This window comes from Syngnathoides biaculeatus, chromosome 3 (genome assembly GCF_019802595.1).
Source record: "Syngnathoides biaculeatus isolate LvHL_M chromosome 3, ASM1980259v1, whole genome shotgun sequence".
NCBI lineage: Eukaryota > Metazoa > Chordata > Actinopteri > Syngnathiformes > Syngnathidae > Syngnathoides > Syngnathoides biaculeatus.
In genome coordinates, this window is record NC_084642.1 from 11,430,755 (window position 1) to 11,446,853 (window position 16,099).

At 39.9% G+C, this 16,099-nt stretch overlaps 1 protein-coding gene across 1 annotated transcript in view; it reads right to left on the reverse strand.

The window, feature by feature from the left end:
- LOC133497966 (CUB and sushi domain-containing protein 1-like) overlaps positions 1-16,099 on the reverse strand; it is a 521,981-nt gene that overhangs the window by 135,286 nt on the left and 370,596 nt on the right. Inside the window, exons 15-22 of the mRNA XM_061814268.1 lie at positions 14,105-14,287; positions 13,745-13,930; positions 9,295-9,435; positions 7,859-7,980; positions 7,696-7,768; positions 6,527-6,665; positions 4,574-4,761; positions 4,221-4,409 (exon numbers count right to left, since the gene is read on the reverse strand). Of these exons, the coding sequence (XP_061670252.1) occupies positions 4,221-4,409; positions 4,574-4,761; positions 6,527-6,665; positions 7,696-7,768; positions 7,859-7,980; positions 9,295-9,435; positions 13,745-13,930; positions 14,105-14,287 (1,221 nt within the window). The remainder of the gene's footprint in view (positions 1-4,220; positions 4,410-4,573; positions 4,762-6,526; positions 6,666-7,695; positions 7,769-7,858; positions 7,981-9,294; positions 9,436-13,744; positions 13,931-14,104; positions 14,288-16,099) is intronic.

Below are 16,099 nucleotides of genomic sequence, written 5' to 3' on the forward strand. Positions count from 1 at the left end.
AGTGTTTGTTCAGGCAGGGCACAAAGCTGACAAACTTGCAATCTCAGCTGATCCAGTGCCAGCCCATTTCAGCTGATCATTCAATTATTATCTTCTAAGCAATCAATTGACCCAACTGATTCCCTTCCACACGCAAACTGTCTTTGATGCAGGCAACATAGGAGGGAAAAAATTGTGACTATAGTGGTCCTGACTGTACTATTGTTTGTGGCTGTGTACTAGTTTTGTGAGATCGTGTGGCTTTAGGATGAGGTTGTTTGCCTTTGCTTAAATCTGAAAGGTACACATCTAATTTGGAAGACCAGACCCTTGTTTTTCTTTTTTTTTTTTCCCCTCAGATTTTTGTTCATTTTTAATGCCTGCTCCAAATACAAGTACATTTGTTTGGACAAATACAATGAAAAAAAAAAGAAATCAAAACTGTTTAAGAGTTATCTTCATAATTTGAAATGATTTTCTTCCCAAGAACTAATGGTCTGAATAAGTTCACAGTAAGCTTAAGCATACATTTTTGTTATTTTCATTGTATTCTTTAGGTAGGATACCTTTACTGGGACAGGAGATTAAAATGAATAATTTTTACATGACTCTGTCTTTGTATAGTCTTTGTCTTCCAAGTAAATGGCCATTCAAAAAAGCTAGAAGGAATTTAGACAGTAAGTGTTGGACTTTTTTTGTGGGGGTTCTTGATGACATTTCACTTCTTTCTTGGTTTAAATTTTAACTTCAAAACTTGGTGGGTGTGTCCCCTAGGTGGTGCTCACACGGGGGACCTTGCTGTTGCCAGATGTGAATTATCATTCTGCATAAAGACAGACATCAACTTGCCTGGTGGCAGCATGTTTTGGGCTGTGGAGTGCTGACAAAGAAAGATGAAAGTCTCAATACTAAAATTGCCCCCCCCCCAAAAAAAAAAAAAAATACTACTACCTATTATTGGACTCCGATCATCCGCTGGAACACAAACTAGGTGATGTCGGAACCCTCATCGACAGAGCAGAGAAAAATCCCACAGAGAGAACAGATGACAGAAGGAGAAGATGCACATCAAGGCGACTCTAACTACCAGTGGGTATTCTAACAGGGCCCTAAACCCACCATGAGAAGAAGGCCAGCTCCAACCTGCCCTGGGGATAGAAACAGGAGGCTGTTTTGCCGGATAAACACTGAAGGATTTTCTCTAAACATAATATTGTGTGCTGATGCACTTCAAACCGGGCAACACCCTAAAACAAAAACTACTCCACCCCCAAGGACAGCATTCTTGGAATCGAACTTAGCAAAGTTGTTTATGCACTGGAGTGCGGCGAACAATGAAGTGACCTTGACATTTTGAAGACCGACCCGGAGGTGTAGCTCGCCATCTGCGGGCCAAAAGCAAACCCAGTCGCGGGTCCTTCCTCATCCACATGTAATTGTAAACACATCTCCTCATGTACTGTACTTCAGTTCAATTCTGAAAACGTTAGTATGTAATTAAGACCACTTGGTATTGCTTTTGAGATATGTCACAATTATATGCCAACTTAAGTTACAAGTTATATATCCCTTATGATTAACCCTGTCGAATGAATATTTATTACCACAGATTTTGAATATTTATCATCAACTGAAAACCATGAATTTTCATTTTACTATATTCACCGAGGAAGAATGAGGAATACCATCTCAAAAACACCATCCCTACTGTGACGCCTGGATCCCCAAGCATCATGCTTTGGGGGTGCTTTTCTGCACATGGGCCAGGACATTGCAAGATTTTGGGGAACAACCTCTTTCCTTCAGTTAGAGGATCAAGACGGGTTGTGGCACTTTCATAAAGACTGGTCCTTACATTCAGGCCTACTCCAATCTGTTTCTTGGGAAACTAAAAGGACCATAAAATTCACAGGCAATAGGTGTGTGATGGTACAGATTCGACAATTATTTTGAAACTTATCACACAAAGAACAAACACGCAGCTGGTAGCTGCAGGAGGTGCTGTTCTAAAAATGTAACCGTAGCCGACAAAAAGCGTTGCTGTGGATCTAAGGACTATTAGAGATGGATTGCCTTTGTTCCAAACTACATTCACTGAAGGAAAAGTTGCTTTATTTCGAGACCCTGACTCAGATTGCTAAAGTTGCACATCCAGACATCAAACAACAGAGGGATGAAGCTCAATGGATGAAAGTAGTCCAATTCAGAGTTAAACCAACATTTTCTGGAAAATGTCTCAAACCACATTGCATTCCAGCCGACATCAAGGTTATATAAAATGGGAGCATCATTCCAGAGGGTTAACTCTTAAGTCTGTTTTATTCTTTTTCTTAGGAATCTGTTCCAATTTTTTTTTCCCGACACCAAAATATAAGACTACCTGCCAATGCTGGCAAAAACGAAATGTATGATAAAACACTGGGTTGAGAAATTTAATTCATGGTGACATTTGGCTACTCGGTACATTATGAGCAATGCAATTAATAGAGTGAACAAAGGTTATAAGATGATGACAGTTGGACCCTGGAACTTATTAACAGACTTTACATTGTAATATGTATGGCCAAAGCTTTAGTTTGACTGAAATAATTAGAGAAAGGAAGAGTAAAAAAAAAAAAAAAAAAAAAGAAAGAAAAATGAAATTTAACGTTTTTTGTTCCTGTACTACAGGCAGCACAGAACTTCTCAATCCCTTCGTTCATGTGTTGTGCAGCGTCGGGATGCTTTTAAGACTAATAATGTGCAGTGGACAGCAGCTAAGTATGACGGAAGTGTATGAGTCTACTGTGTATGTTGCATGTTTCGTAAATGATAAAAAAACCTGGCTGTCATATAATAACCGAGAAAGCAAAGAACAAAGTGAGAACTGATTAGAAGTAAGAAAAGATAAGTGAAAATATTGAATCCTTGCACTAAGAAGAAAACAATTGCTGATATGACCTCTGACTTGAGATACAGTAGCTTGGTTATACTGTGTCAAATATGCTTTGAAGTGAAGATTGCTTTCCATGAGTTACATAGAAAACATAGCCTAAAAGTTTTGGGAATGATTGGTGGAAAAGTGTGCTCCTCAGAGTACAGGAAAGGCTCAAGAAAATATACCTTCCAATCAAAGCTTGGACCTCTGCTACCTCAGTCAAATGGGATGTGACATCCTTCAAAAAGAATAAGAATATCTTCCTTCGACCAGACAAACTTACCTCAGATATGTCAGCCACATAACTACAGTTGTGCTGATAAAGCTACGGTTGTGAAACATTGGCAACTATGGGGAAGATAGGAATAAATAGGGATATACTATTATTGTTATTCTTATTATTTTAGTGCTCTTTTGTTAAATGTACTGATTTAACATCACTTACCGTTAAATTTGACATGCATTAACTCCCACCCAAAAAAAAAAAAAAACGTGATTGGCATAATTATTGTTTTTAACAGTATACAAGGGTCACCCAACAGGGTGTCGTTGATTTTCTAGGAATCTTTTGATCATTTTAAAATGTAAACAGTGAGAGAGATTTATAAATATAAACTGTTGCATAGCGATTCTCCTCTTCCAATTATTGTGAAAAACCGTTAACATAATCACAAATGAATACCATTAGTTAATCATAATAATGCCAAATAGCATAATCTTTGAAGGTATTTTAAGCTAATTTATTTTCGAATTGTGTATCAAACTGGTACACTTTTACAATTTATCAGTCAAGAAGTAGCCTCAGTTTCAAAACGCTTGGTGACCCCTGGTAAAATCTTACAAATAATTAGCCGGATAGCATAATTGCTCGTGATGTGCGAATGGATTATGCATAATTAGAATGTAAAAAATGATACCGATGACACCAGATCTTTCTGCACCAAAATGGATTCCCAGTTTAAATAGCAAAATGAATACTTCCGTCTTCCAAAGCAGTTATTAACCATATATCACTAAAAGTGATTGATTTGTTGTATTCGTTATGAAGGCATGATTTAAAATATACTACTTTTTTTTAGATTCATCAGAAACATTGAGCGTAGTTTGACATAAATATCAGTATCGGATCGGTTTCGCTGATTTTGTGTAAATGTTCAAATATGACTAAGCTATTTAGGGTAACGAAATTGAATCTAAACATGTGAGCACAGCTATGTGACAGCATGATAATTAGTCACACTTAAATTCCAATCATCTGTTTACGTAAGAAAGATGATCTCTTTGCAAAACCCCCAAAGAGCCAAAATTATTGACGCATCCTCACCATCACAGCTGGGAAGGGCGTGACTCCACTGATGATTCTGCTCGCAAACAATAGGCTCCTGATCACTCAGAGTATACCCTGGGTCGCATGTAAACGAGACACGGGAGCCAATGGAAAAGCTGCTGCCATGGCGACGCCCATTGACTGGAATACCGGGGTCAAGACAAGAGTCTGACTCCATTTTCACACCTGGAATTCACACATGCATATGTATCTCTGAGTCAAGAGGGTCTGCGTGTGCGTGAGTGTACATGACAAAGATATCATTAGCCAATCATGACAATGGAACTCGAGTAAAACCTTGACATTTTTCAGTGTGTCTGCTAAATTGCAATCCCCCAGTCAACTCTTACTCTCGTATCTGATGCTGAAGCCCGCCGCAGAGCGACTGTTGTCACTGGTGAACAACAGGAACAGGAAGTTGGACGTGGAGATCAGGAAATGAGGCGCTTGGGTTCCGTGGTATTCGCCGATCAGGGGGGAGGAGGATGATGGGCCGTCCCGTATCTCCAGTGTGTCATAGTTGACTTCAGTCTGAAACCTGGACCGCCACCCAAGAAGAGGCAAAATGATCACAATACGGATTAGCAGGAAGACAAAACCACCAAATGTTTATTCACCGGATCATACGTTTCATTAGAAGATTAAACAGACAGAAGATTGGGTTGTAGACTCTTATGAGGAATAGTTCCTATTAACTGAATGTCCCTTGTTCTTTGTTCTTGTTACTTTGTTTGTTCTGAACATCGTACCAGGGCGGCACCGACTGCCGGAGACAAATTCGTTGTGGGTTGTTGCATACTTGGCCATCAAAGCTGATTCTAATTCTGCATGTCAAAAATTGTACACAAAGCTAACAACTAGAACTGGTTTCCCATAAACAAGCAAAAGGTGACTACTTAATGGTTTATATAGGGGACCGCTTCCCATCTGCTTCTATGCCAATCCAAGAAACACTAAGTTCCTAAACAACTTTCTTTAACTTGAGTGGCCGTGACTTCACAAAGCTATCATTATGAAAGCGTCAACGTTTTAGGGATGGACTGTTATTTGGATGCAATTAGCAATTTTCCAGGATAGAAAATAATATAGCAGACCAGTAAAAACACTGGCTGCAATCTAAGATGACCTGAATATTTCCATACAAAACCAAACACAAAGTTGTGTCTGCACCAAACATTTGCATAAATGCAATCCTCCACAAATGGAATGCCTCATAGGCCGTGAGGTTGATCTGGCCTTTATGTTTAACTTCCAAAATAGATAGATTTCATCCATAGCAATTTCATGCTATGCTGATTCTGCTTGAGGCTCGTTGCCAGAAAGAAAAGTGAAACTCCAAAATTAATGATTTACTGCAGCACGTACTACTTTTACATCTATCTGACCATCTCAATGCACCAGACTAAATGAAAGAGTGACTAAGTTTCCCATAAAAAGTTGCCTGGGAATGCTGGGAAAAATATTCAAAAACGCTGTTGCTTGACCAAAATGCTAATGAGAAAGATATTGACTATATTGTTAGTTGATATAATCATAGCATAATTAGCATACTCTACAAATATAACCAATAAAGGACGGAGGAAATAAGCAGATCTAATTGTAATGAGACTATGCAAATAAACCTTAAAGGTCTTCCTGGTGAACACACCAGCTGCAAGCTTACCTAATGGGAATGATAACACATCTATCCATTTTATTTGATGCTTATCCTCACAAGGGTCAAGGGGAGTGCTGGAGCCTATCCCAGCTGTCAACAGGCAGGAGGCGGGGTACACCCTGAACTGGTTGCCAGCCAACGCAGGGCACATGGAGACCAAAAAGTCACACTCAAGATCACACCTAGGGGCAAGTTAGAGTGTCCAATTAATGTTGCATGTTGTTGTGATGCAGGAGGAAACCAGAGTGCCCGGAGAAAACCCACACAGGCACGGGGAAAACATGCAAACTCCACACAGGTGGCCTGGGATCGAACCTGGGTCCTCAATAATGTGAGACCAACAGTTTACCAGTTGATCCACCGTGACCCCGGAATGATAACCTTTTTTTTTTTTTTTTTTTATTTAGTTCAAGAGTAGTGTGAAAAGTTTGTGTTTTCACTCTCAAAAAGCGCCCCTGTCATGAAAATCCAAAGAAATGATAATAACCACATTTAATAGTGGAAATCTGCATCTTTTTTTTTTTCCCAAACTGTAGAACTTCAAATGTAAAACAAATAAAACAGATTTGGTGAAACACCAGAGAAAAGATGCTTTTGACAAAAAACTAAAACAACCCCCCCCCCAAAAAAAAAGATAAAAACCAACCTGTCAAAGTGTATCTTCACCGCATGATCAGCTTGCGATTCAATCACCCACTTGCAGTTGAGAGAATCCTTATAGAAAGAAGGCCATCCAGGAGAGAGGAGAACTCCTGTAGGGGCGGTGAGATGGCCTCCACATGGAGCTACGGTGAAAAGAAGCACCGCAGAGTATAAACACAATCACAGAGGGAAAACTTCATCTTTTCTTTTGGTGTCTCGTGGGATGTGCACAACCGCCATTTTCCCCAAGCCTCAATGGAGTCATCCTTTTCCCTATGAATTTTAACTGCTTTCAAAATGTCTACATTGCAGGAACACACACATTCAGATTCATAAATAATTCTAATCTGAGAGAGAGTGGAACACACTTAACAGAAAACAAATATTACTGGTCAGACAATTGGTGTGAAAAATCAATAATTACATTTAGATTATTGGTGTTAAAACTCAATATATAATTTTTTTTAGTTATTACATGATGTTTTGAATTAGCTTACCCCCCCTCACTTATACTTTTACATTAAGGCTTCCTTTTGCTATACATGTAACTGTAAATGGCAGACCCTCAAAGTGAAGTCAAAATTAGTCAATTTAAAGAATAGGGTTAGTTTTATTCAGAAGCATTAACTCATTAAAAACTGTTCTTAAATGATTCACAAAGCTCTAACATCAGTATTAAGCCCTTGATATTAGACTGCAGTAATAATAAACCATTTACAGAACAAGTCGACACCTATTTAAGTGGAAACAGCATCGTCTGACAGATTAATAATTCTGACATTCAATTACAGTATAATAAGAATGTATAGCCTTTCCTTCTTGTTCAATTCAGCATTCTTCCCCTACTTTGTATTTAATGAGTTGTAAATTCTCTTTGCTTTTACTGTATATGCCTCAAACCTAAGACAGATATACTGGACTTTGAAAGCGGCATTTGCTGCATTGACTGTGCATTAATTATCACTTGCATTTATGACCTTTATACTATACGTGTATCGAACGTATGCCGCAAGTGTATAATGAATACATATCTCTCTAACCAATGCAAATACAAAGGTATTGTTGAGAGTGGAAAAAGTTTGCATGCTCGATACTTGTAAACTTCTCCAAGAGGTATATTTCAAACCGTGATTCATTACTTGGGCATATCAAGAACAGAAGGCGCATATTTACCTTCACAGCGAGGCACAGCCGCAGACCAAACAACATTCCCGTCTTGGATGATGCAGGTGACCTGATCTGACCCCTGGAAACGTCATTCACGTAGGCTTTACCAAGTCTTCATCTCCAAGTGCGTTAAGTTTTGAATCGAGCCAAACATTTTCATCGTAATTACCTGCGTCCTGATGAATCCTTGGTCACAACGGAAAGCCACGGAGCTGCCGAGCTGAAACTGGTCCCCGTACCTTTGACCGTTGACAGGAACGCCTGGATCGTGACACTCATTCTGCCCAAATGCTTCGAAGAAATATAATTACAAACCATTTTAAATACATTAAAATATTTGTGTGGAAACGTTATAAATACAGGGAGTCCTCAGTCTACAACTGAGATCCGTTCCTACAATAGTAATATAACTCGAATTTTGCCTTAAGTCGGATTCCATCATTAAAGTCAGAATTTACATCAAAATACTTTGTATAAAAAAACAAATACATTGAAATAAACAAGATGATGTACTTGGCATTACTGATGAGAGGTGGATGGAGATGAAGAAGGGGAGTCAATGCTTAGCTATTGCGAAGGAACCTGGTCCTCAATCCTCTCCATCTCAACAAGTATCAAAGAACCTTGTTTTGTGATCATTGTATCTGACACAGGAACGGAACCCGTCACATGTGCTAAAATACAGGCTTTGTCTTTAATAATTGTCACCACGATGGACCGACAGAAGCCTTGGCAGTGTCGGCGTCAGTCCTTTCGCCAATCATTTTATGATCTTGTGTTTCGTTTCCATGGTCATGGATTTTCTTTTGCGTGCAGAAGCATTGCTAAAAGACACAGCTTTCTTCTTTGGGGCAATAATGTCTAAAAAGGAGGGCAAAAAATTCAAAGATACTCGAGGCGCACAAACACGGACAAGCATTAGCCAGGCAAATTGGCAGATGTGGGACGGGCGGTGTAAAGTCGAAATGTCTTAGGTCGAGGACTCCCTGTATAATACTTTCACGTTCTTGACAATGCTCTAAAGAATACTGTAAATATTCAATTGCCGCTGCTTATAATATGCGATGCGCATAAAAAAAGGCATTCATGTCTTTTTAAAGATCGTAAAGAAAATACACTGCTACCACTGTAAGTCATTGAGGAAAGTCTCCCCCCACTCATTCAATTTTGTGCATGTAATGTTGCCACTGACTCAGTTTTCTGCTGCTCATTTGTTGATGTCTTCACATCTTTGTTTTTTCTTTTTTCGTTATGTTTTGTTTTTGTCTCAGATCAATCGTCGTTCACCTGCTCCTGATCTTTGCCTGCCGCATGTGAATTTTCTAGAGTTTTCAACCTTGGAGCAGGAAATTTTTCTTCCACTACTGCCTGTCAACTTCAGTGAAGTCTTTGTTCTGCCTAACTCCTTCCTCCATACTGTCTTTCTGCGTTTGGTTTTACTGTCTGATATCGTGACGATTCTACCAAAATAAGTTTTTGCGATAAGAACAGGAATGCTGAATGCAGAAGGGCTGAAATGAAACAACATAAAGCTGACATTTTTATGGTCAGAATTGAAAAATGTCTCAGGGTAGCTAGGAAGAAAAAACCATGAATGGTGCATACTTGTATAACTGATGTTGAAGCCTTTTCCGGTGTTGGAGTGATCCGACTGAAATTCCAGTCTCATGATGTGTCCATGTGAGGCGATTTGGGATGGCACGTCCTTTCCGGAAAACGTCCCAAATGTGGTAGGCTCAGACAGACCTGAAAAGAATCAGCTTGGTGACTTTATATCGATGCTATTTTATGTCAACAGTATATGCACATATTTTTAAAATCCTTCATTGTGAGTGAAAGAAAATTGTCATTTTCAAATTTGCAGGTTAAATAACAGCTAAAACACTGGGAAATGATTAGGTAACTACACACATACATATACAGTGAAGAAAATAAGTATTTGAACACCCTGCTATATTGCAAGTTCTCCCACTTAGAAATCATGGAGGGGTCTGAAATTTTCATCGTAGGTGCATGTCCACTGCGAAAGAGAGAATCTAAAAAGAAAAATGCAGAAATCAAGTCCATCTCCACTCCATGTATTATCCTGAATCAAATGCACCTGTGTGAGGTCGTTAGCTGCATAAAGACACCTGTCCCACCCCATACAATCAGTAGGACTCAAACTTGTAACATGGCCAAGACCAAAGCTGTCCAAAGACACCAGAGAGAAAATTGTACAATTGGGGGAAGATGAATGATGAGTTCCATCCCAAGAACACCATCCCTACTGTGAAGCATGGGGGTGGTGCCATCATGCTTCGGGGGTGTTTTTCTGCACATGGCACAGGACGACTGCACTGCATTAAGGAGAGGATGACCGCGGCCGTGTATTTTGAGATTTTGGGGAACAACCTCTTTCCCTCAGTCAGAGCATTGAAGATGGGTCATTGATGGGTCTTTCAACATGACAATGACCCGAAGCACACAGCCAGGAAAACCAAGGAGTGGCTCCATAAGAAGCATATCAAGGTTCTGGCAAGGCCTAGCCAGTCTCCAGACTTAAACCCAATAAAAAAAAATCTTTGGAGGGTGCTGAAACTCCGTGATTCTGAGTCTGATCTTGAAAAAAATCTGTGTGGAGGAGAGGGCCAAAATCCCTCCTGCAGTGTGTGCAAACCTGGTGAACAACTACAGGAAATGTTTGACCTCTGTAATTGCAAACAAAGGCTACTGTACCAATTATTAACATTGGTTTTCTCAGGTGTTCAAATACTTATTTGGAGCTGTATCACACAAATAAATCGTTAAAAAAAAATAAATAAAAATCACACAATTTCTGAATTTTTCTTTTTAGATGATCTCTCTCATAGTGGACATGCACCTTCGGTGAAAAATTTCAGACCCCTCCATGATTTCTAAGCGAGAGACCTTGCAATATAGCAGGGTGTTCAAATACTTATTTTCTCCACTGTAGATATAGATTATGAACAGACATAACCAGAAGAAGAATGAAGAAGGGGAAGCATGATGGTAAGGTGTGAGTTAGTCCTGATGTGTCACACTTATTATTATATAAATTAATAAATAATAACAGTGAAGGTGAACTCGGAAAAAAAAAGAAAGCTGCTTATCTGCTTAAGTAATTTAAGAAAAACAATAACACAACGAGCATTTCACAAGCACATGATTAATAAAGACTTCATCCCTGGCCTTCATTAAAAATTAAATTAGTTGGAATGACCAAAATGATAAAGCGTATACCCGGTGGCCGCTTAGGACTATAAACAACATCATAACACTTTTAGCTCCTTGAACACTAGCGACTCAATAAGGCATCTGAGGTATCAAGCACCAGGCAGACATCAGTGATTCACAACAGGTCGGTTGGGCTGATGACAGTTTCCACAGGTGCAGCCTTTGAATGCATCCTAAGGGAACTGACAATAAATGGAACATGATGCCCTGACCATTTGAGCTACTGTATTTTACCCAAATGTCTCTTCCGATATGAATTCCTGGAAAATTCTGTCTCTGTGACAGAAAGCTTAGTTCAAACTACTTCATCATGTCCTCGGAGGGCCTGTGACACATAACACTACAATAGCTCTTAAAGGACTGACTGTATACCTGTTTCATTAAGTAGAAAATAGCGCACATCTATCACGGGCGGGAGTCAATGTCTGTGCAGAGAAGCTTCATTTCTGTCACAGATGAGTTTGGATCACGGCATTGGACACGTTCTAACAAATGGAAGCTATTCACGGGTTTTTCTTCTATGTTTCCTAGGGGAGAATGGCTTTGGTGTTGCCAGGGACTCCAGTGAAACCCAAAAGAGAACCCATGTAGGATTCATCTCAACACAGGTTATGGCCTTTTGCTATTTGGGGTTTCCCTGTTCATCTACAAAAGGTCATCATGTCCACTATGTCCATACGGTATGTGGTCATGATTATAATCACAACAATAATAAAGCTCTAAAACCTTACAAAGGCGGAACGGTGGGTCAGCTGTAAAGCGTTGACCTCACAGATCTGAGGTCCAGGGTCCGATCCCGGCCTCACCTGTGTGGAGTTTGCATGTTCTCCCCGTGCCTGCGTGGGTTTTCTCCGGACACTCCGGTTTCCTCCCACATCCCAAAATGATGCAAGATTAATTGGACACTCTAAATTGCCCGTAGGTGTGATTGTGAGTGCAGGTTTGTCTTCATGTGCCCTGCAATTGGCTGGCAACCGGTTCAGCGTGTACCCCGCCTCCTGCCCGTTTCATTATGAATATATATATATATATATATATATATATATATATATATATATATATATATATATATATATATATCATAATGAAAGCCCTACTAAAATCAATTATCCAAGCTGCTTTGTTCTGCAACAATTAAAATGCTATGTGACTTTAATGTGAAATCTTAAATGCATAAATGTGTATTGTCATAATATTATAGTAAAGGAATTATGATTCATAAGTTGAGTGGGAGGCCTGAGCAATTAATGCAATTATTCCTGCCAGTTAAGTTATTGCAACATTTATGAAATTTAATTGGACTGCAAATCTTTTTATATTCTGTCCATAGAACTTGGTCATTCGTCCCAAAAGGTTGTGTGACCGTATCTCTTCCAGGTAACTTGTCCTGATTAAACCAAGTCAAGTGAACTAGAAGACTTTGGCGCTTTGAAACATTAATTTCAGTTTGCCCAGTGCAACAGTCCTAATTGCCCGGCAATTTTCAAAAACATTGTCAGAGAAATACATATCTCTGCAGACACAAGTTTATCACCAGTCAATTAAACACAAGTTTTGGAGTAATGACCAGACAGTCTTGGGCCCCCGCGACTCCACTCAGTATCAATCACTAACCTACAATACAATGGGCAGCAACAGAAAAGTTCTTTTGAGTTCTGAGCAGAATGACAAATGTTTTTGGTGCAAAATACTGAAACAATAAAAAAAAAAGTATACAATTATCAGCCAAATGTTTCTTCATTAAGGAAATAGCGGTACGCTGTACAGTCTTGAGGAAACAACATCAGGCCCAGTTGTTCAAAACTCAGTTATTTGAACCAGTGCATAACAATTACCACCAGTTAAATTCTTAAGCCGCCATGAGCTAACCAACTGTTAAATATGCGTTGTTCAAAACTTGGTGAGTCATGTTGTTAGTTTAACGGCACCATCAAAGTTAACTGTGGGGTTTCACTCACTGTTCCGCGCCAATATAGCGCACGATTTCTCATTTTGTTGACATCTACCGTAATTTCTGGCCTACAAGCCGTGACTTTTTTCACACGTTTTCAACCCTGCGGTTGTTGCAGTGATGCGGCTAATTTGTGGATTTTTTTCTAACGTCCACAAGGGGGGGTACTCGGGCGGAAAAAGGTAAGAATAAGACCAGTGGAATATATGTGCTGAGGAAGTGACTTTTACCTGCCCTGTTACCATTGCGCTAGCATTAGCGCTGTGCTAGCGTGTTGCTGCTGTGTTAGTGGCATGGCTCAGGGATATTTACCGTAAGTTTTATTTTAATGGGCCCTGTTAGCATTAGCGCTAGCTTTAGCATGGCGCTAACATTAGTGCTAGCGTTAAACTCTCTGTCTACCGTCTTTCTTTGTAAATATCTCGTGTTTGAATGTGGGTTTCAATGTGGGCACTTGCAGCTTTTACACAGCTGTGGCGTATGTATGTACCAAATGGTATTTCCTTTACAATAGTACTCGGTAAGGCTTATAAGCAGGTGCGCTCTGTAGGCCGGGAATTACAGTAGGTTTGGCAAAAAAAGAAAACGTGAGTGACCAGACTCATCGGGAGTTAAAAAATAACCAACCATTCAAAGATGAATTCATACTGTGGCTATTAACTGTCTGTCTTCCTAGTTTAGACATCAAAATCTAAATCTAAATAAATAATAAATCTAAATAAAAAAATGACAACAAAAAAAAGTCAGAAACAATATTATTAACCGGCAGTAATTAAACCATTTTCATTAATTTTTTGCTAATTGATTGTGAAGCACCAATTTTAAAAGCCTACTCCCGTAACCACTCAGGTTAGGAGCGCCTCTCACCTTCATCTTTGACCACCAACCAGTCAAACTGTGGTTCCAGGTCAAAGTCAGAGAAGAGCAGATGGATCCGGCTGCCCGGTTCAGAAATGATCAGCCATACGCAGTTGAGATTGTTGCCGTATTCCTCAGGATAGTTCGGGGACAAAACCGTTCCTGATGGGGCCGTGAAGTTGAAGAAGCAAGAGACTACGATGATAAAGGACAATTGGAAAGAAATTATGTTATATATATATATATATATATTTTAAAAAAAAGTCATTACGTGAGAATACAGACAGAGATGAAAAGGAATATAGAGGGGAAATTAAATTGATTTTTTGTGGGGAAAAGCAATTCATAAGATAACACATGAGTACTTACAGATGCAACTAGGTTTATTACCAGACCACTGGTTATTATGCTGGCACGTAATGCTCCTCTCGCCAACTAATTCAAAGGCAGACTGGCAAAAGAAGGTCAGCACATCCCCGTGTTGGAAGCCCTCGCCGCTCCGACGACCAAACGCTGGCACGCCAGGATCACCGCAGCCTCCCCGTTCGATCTCTGCGTCACACAGAGATAAAGATAACCGTGCTAATTACTGTCAACATACAAGACATTGACATTGCAGGTCAGTTCACGGCAAAAGAAAAACTGAAAACAACTATCATGACATATTAAGCGTGACAAGGGATGAGTAAAAATTTCATCCGGACATTTTCTATACCACGTCCTCATTCAGGTGGCAGGTGAACTGGGGCTTATCCCAGTTTCGTTAAGGGGGGAGTGGAACGGTACAACCTGGACTGGCTGATAGCCGATCACACGGCACACACAGAAAAAGAAGCATTCCCACTCCACCTATAGACCAGTTTGAAGGTTTAAATATGAAATACGGTATACATCTGTTTTTATTTACCATTTTGGACGAGTAACTCCCCCCCAAAAATTGTCTCTTGGGATTATTTATCTGAACTCAACTCCCTGTGTATTGAAAATACCGTAATTTCCAGCCTACAAGACACGACTTTTTTCACACGCTTTCAACCCAGCGGTTTATGCCGTGATGCGGCTAATTTGTGCATTTTTTTCTAACGGCCGCAAGGGGGCACTCGAGCGGAAAAGGTAAGAATGAGACCGATGGAATATATGTGGCGAGGAAGTGACAATTCAATCAAAATCAAATCAAAAGCTTTTGATGTCATTATATGCTGTGCATACAAGAAAATGATGAGTGCTTCTCCACAAGGTGCAAGGTGCAATAAAATGGAATAATAATACCGGTTAGCGCTGTGCTAGCATGTTGCTGTTGTGTTACTGGTGTGTCTCAGTGATATTAACGGTAAGTTTTATTTTAACAGGCCCTATTAGCGTTAGGGCAGCGCTAGCATTAAGGCTGGTGTTAGCGCCCCGCTAGCGTTAGGGCTAGCATTAAACTCTTTCTGCTTACCGTCTTTGTAAATATCTCGTGTTACAATGTGGGTTTCAATGTGGGGACTTGCGGCGTTTACACAGCTCCACGCGATGTATGTACCAAATGGTATTTTCTTTACAAATGTACCGAGTGAGGCTTGTAACCAGGTGTGCTATGGAGGCCGGGAATTATGGTAAATGGCTTATACATTTGGCACAACACTAGAGAAGAGTATTGTGAACAAATTTGCCAATTTGAAATGATTAAAAAAATTCAATAAATACTGAACTGAGGCTTCAAAATGGTAAGGAAACAAATGTGACTGAATGGTCGTAGTTGTGTTCTGGTTGGAATTGCAAAACAGATTCCTCTTCTAACAGAAAAATATGTGGAAGTTGGAAGATTTTTGATGTGCGAAGTTGACGTGTGATAAACGAGGTTATGGTTTCGTTAGGCGCAAGGCGAGTGGATGTTTGTCCTGGCGTGACTGAAAACTATTAGACACCGTCGGCTCAGCTAATGTCATATAGGGAAAATGAGGTCCCGCTCCTCAAATTTAAGCAAAAGCTACTTTCTTTAGAAGCGAGCTGACAGCATCCCTGATTGGCCTGTCAACAGCGTGACAAAAACACTGCAGGGGACACCAGCAGCCAAGCTAATATGGTGATGTCAAGTCAGAGAAAATGGGACGATTTTCGAGTGTGCATGTGTGTGTATGTGTGTGCCCGTGCATTTGTGTGTGTGCTCTGCAGAGCTAATGAATATGATAGAACCTGTTAGAGGTCCATTCCAACGTGTTCCCTCTCCTGGCTAAGCTGTCTGCAGGGACGTTGAGGAGCAATTTAGCTTTAACTGTGGAAGGCAAAACAATAAGTGGTGGTACGCTCCTTTAACTAACAGGATGATATTTATGACAAGGAAGAAAATATGCCAGTATGCTATAAACACACACATTCACATGC